This window comes from Neolamprologus multifasciatus, chromosome 11, assembly GCF_963576455.1.
Source record: "Neolamprologus multifasciatus chromosome 11, fNeoMul1.2, whole genome shotgun sequence".
NCBI classification, from domain to species: domain Eukaryota; kingdom Metazoa; phylum Chordata; class Actinopteri; order Cichliformes; family Cichlidae; genus Neolamprologus; species Neolamprologus multifasciatus.
The window spans coordinates 27,247,398-27,251,285 of record NC_140449.1 but is presented as its reverse complement, the minus strand read 5'-3'; the positions used below and the strand labels follow the sequence as shown (position 1 = coordinate 27,251,285).

General features: G+C 34.4%; 1 protein-coding gene across 1 annotated transcript; it reads left to right on the top strand.

Moving 5' to 3' along the window:
* LOC146508672 (uncharacterized) lies at window positions 1–3,636 on the top strand. The gene is made up of 5 exons (XM_085178573.1): window positions 1–98; window positions 412–573; window positions 1,514–1,795; window positions 1,887–1,947; window positions 2,607–3,636. The coding sequence occupies exons 2-5, from the start codon at window positions 423–425 to the stop codon at window positions 2,671–2,673; spliced, it is 561 nt and encodes a 186-aa protein (XP_085034699.1). The 5' UTR covers window positions 1–98; window positions 412–422; the 3' UTR covers window positions 2,674–3,636.
* The last annotated feature ends 252 nt before the right edge of the window (window positions 3,637–3,888 follow it).

The following is a 3,888-nucleotide window of genomic DNA, read 5'->3' as shown; positions in this document are numbered from 1 at the left end:
TGGTCAAAGGCATCATATATAAACTCACAGGTTCTGTCTGCAAACATACACAGGGGGACATTTCTCTCAGTCAACAGTCAATCAGGTTGATCAATGTGGTAAGGAAGAATTCTCTTCATTATTTTAATTGTTATCACTTTGTTTTGTTATATTATGTAAAAAGGATCAATTTTATTTACTGACAACTGTTTTTTTTTCTTAAATTGGCATCTTCATTGTAGGGTTGTTGAAAATTATTTGGGCAAAAAGCATAATTGAAAATGAGAAGTTTTTAATGAATTTCAAAAGTCCTGCAGTTCAACTGGGTTTGCTTTTTAGCATTTTAGCATTAATTATTAGCGATGTTGACTCTTGGTAGTGGAGAGTTTTGAAGAACATATGATAATTAAAAAAACAATGATTCCTCCACAGAAAGTGCTGACATGAAGCTTGGGTTGCTTGTCGTGGTGGCTGTGGCAGTTGTGCTGCCCAGCTTTTCTGAGAGCAGGATTGTCTCCAAATGTGAGCTCAAAGACAAGCTCGGGAAAATGATCGATCTGCCCAGAAAATCAATGGAAAAAATCTTGGCAATAGGTGAGCTTAAATGCATTTGTTGTGTTCAACTTTCATGACCTCCAAACACACATCCCTTGGCCACTGATTAAAATCAGTGGTAAAGCTGAAATATCCAAAAGTATACTTCTGATGTATTGAAGTTCACTGCTATTTTATGATTCTTCTCTACCAGAGGAAAATAGTAACCCCATTTTAGATATCTGGACTTTAAGTTACTGTTTACTGGGAAATTTGTAGAATTTGCAGAATAAAGTTAGCAAATTAACTCTGATACAATATAAGCAGCATGTAATTTTATACTTATATATACTTTGTTACTTTATTGCTATTACATATTACTTTAGCAACTGGACCAATAATGTAATTGTATCAATAATCTATTGATATATATATTTAAAAGTATCCATTCAAAGAAAACAAAGTTCAAGTAAGATGATAACTCTCACTATCACCTTTTTTTAATCTACTCTTCCCTTTTTTGTTTGCATTCTGACATCTGCTGATACACCTGGATTGCTGCAAATGCCTGAGCTGAATAGAAAGTCCCATCTGAATGTCAGCCTCATCACAATGTTTGATAAAAAGCATATCAAAATGCCCATGAAAAGATAATAAAATAAAAATAGATAGACTATGTCAAAGAATGTCTACTTTAAAGAATTGCCTAAAAAACTCCCCCAAAAAACTCCTTGTAAAACATCAACTTAGTGGTATTTTTAGTTTACACTTGGCTTCTGTGAAGTAGCACTGCAACACCTGGACTAATTTCTCTATTCATTTGCTGATAAAACTGATGTACAATGTGCTATTTTTGATTGGTTACAGTAGCCACTAAAATAAAACTAAAAGCACACATAAAAGAAAACAGCAACAACTCTTACTGAGTATCATATTTTGTCCTTTTTTTTGTCTTTCTTCCCTGTTTGGTCTCTTTGTGTACATGACTGATTTGCTGCAGTTATCTGTGACGTGAAACGGAGGTCTGATCTGAACACCGCTTTGGTCAAATCGTTTGAAAAGTGCACTAACACTACTACTAGCCCAACTAGTACTAACTCCACCATCAGCTCAGTGAACACAACCCTTGTGTCAAACAGCACAAGTAGCAGTGAGGAAGACAGCAGTGAGGAGGAGAGCGGGCAAATTGGCGACCTTTACGGGCTCTTCCAGCTGTCTGACAGGAAGTTCTGTGATTTGGGGTATTGCCCGTCTGAAAATTTGTGTAATACCTCCTGCACAGGTGAGGTCCTACACCAAAAGCAAACACAGATTTATTAGGTAAGTTTTGATTTTTATTTTGCGTATTAAAAATAGTTTATTTTTTCTTGCAGCCTTTACCGATGAGGACATAACTGATGATATTGCTTGTGTTATCCAGACTGGATACTGGAAGTAAGTTTCTGGAGAGCAAAACAGACATAGGTCAGATAAATAATCAAACCTTTGAATAAATATGAGATGACTGAGCGATACATCAGCTAACTGATCAATTTAGATATGCGAAACAACAGTTGATAAATGACAGGAAAATCTTATCAACCTTTTGCATCACAGCTTCAGTGCTCAGTGGCCTTCTGTCTTTAGCTTTACTCTGATGTTTGAACACCATTGTTTCAAAATATTTGATCTAATTTGGTGCTTTCATGATGGTGGTGGAGACCACTGTCTGACATTCTGGTTAGGATTTCTGAGGGGGATCAGGATACTTTCTGTGTATGAAGGTACATCAAAGTGAAGATTCCTTCTCATATTTAAGTGTTACATTCAAAAGCTACACATGTGTGCCAGTTTAGCTCCCTGCGTAGAACAGGTGATCATTATGTCATAAGGTTCATGCGAGGCCTGGGTTTAAATCTGCCACAAGGTCAATTATGGCATGTCTCCCAGCTATCCCTTCTTCTTATCAATGTTCAGAAAGTGTACTTAAAAAGAAATATACATATAAATGGATGTATGGAATAAAACACAAAGTTAATCCAAAGAAAACTACAACAGAGAAATACAAAAAAAATTGTGTTGCCTAATAACTGCCTTTTGCTCTAATCAAACAGGGAGATTGAGATGACAGCCTCAGAGTTATGTCGTCGCAACTGGGATTGCTTCAAAGAATGTAACTGAATGGCTGTGAGATCACAGTTTATACGTGCAGGATCACAACTATTTATTCTTCAGAACCATCTCCTGTTAGCTGTGATCAAGAATGCTCCATTACCTACTATATGTTATGAAGCACTATTTTCTTTCTTTGGTGGGGGAATCTTTCAATAAATATTACTTTGCAGCATGAATGTATATTCTCATAGTAACACCAAAGCTCATATTCTGATGCTCTTCTTATCACATAACATGAAGAGTTGTGTAGGACACAGAACCCACCATAAATGATTCCCATATGAAATTAAAAAAAAAATAGAATAATCTAAGATATTTATAAAGACCTACTTGTGAGCCTTATTTTTGATCAAATTCTAATACTTACCCTCAACACAAAAATTAAGGGCTAGGTAGGTTATGATAGCTATTTTCCTTTAATAAATTAAATTTACATTTAAAAACTGTATGTTGTATTTAATTTGGTTGTTTTTATTTATTTAGTTTTTCAATATGTAGTGTGACAAATATGCAAAAGGAGAAAAAAGAGAAATCAGATACAGGAGAACAGTTAATGGGGAAATTTGGATACATAAATAGGTTATTTGTAATAACAACACTTACCTGTAAATGCACTTGAACAGGGGGCAAACAATGTTTTTACAGGGAAGAGGAGATATTTGTACTGTAAACAATTTAGTCATGTGTAACAACATCTATTTAACAGGAAAGAAATATTTATGCTGGAAACAACTGTTTTAAAATCTAAGAGACCATTACATCAATGCTCGATCCCCCCCTCCAGCAGATCCAAGTACTTACATAAGGAAATTATGATGTAATTACTGATGGAAACTGAGCCCAGTGTCACAACCATAAACTGGATCGGATTAAAACATACCATTTGTACTGCCTGTCTTGACTCTACATGGACATCTTCAACTTTCTGCACATCTTTCTGGCTAAAGAATTGTAATATATATATTTTTTTAATAGTAAAATAAATATGTACTATATTACCAAACAAAATTTACTATTAGCTGAAAATGACAAGTGGTGGAGGAAATTTTAAACCTTTCTAAGAGAGATAAGATAAGATAAACCTTAATTAGTCCCACACTAATAAAAAAACATTTTTGGTCATGGCAGAAAGTACAAGTTTAAGAGCAGTAAAAGTTGAGAAAACACAATGGAATAGGATAAGATAAAATAGAATAACATACTATATAACATAAAAGACAT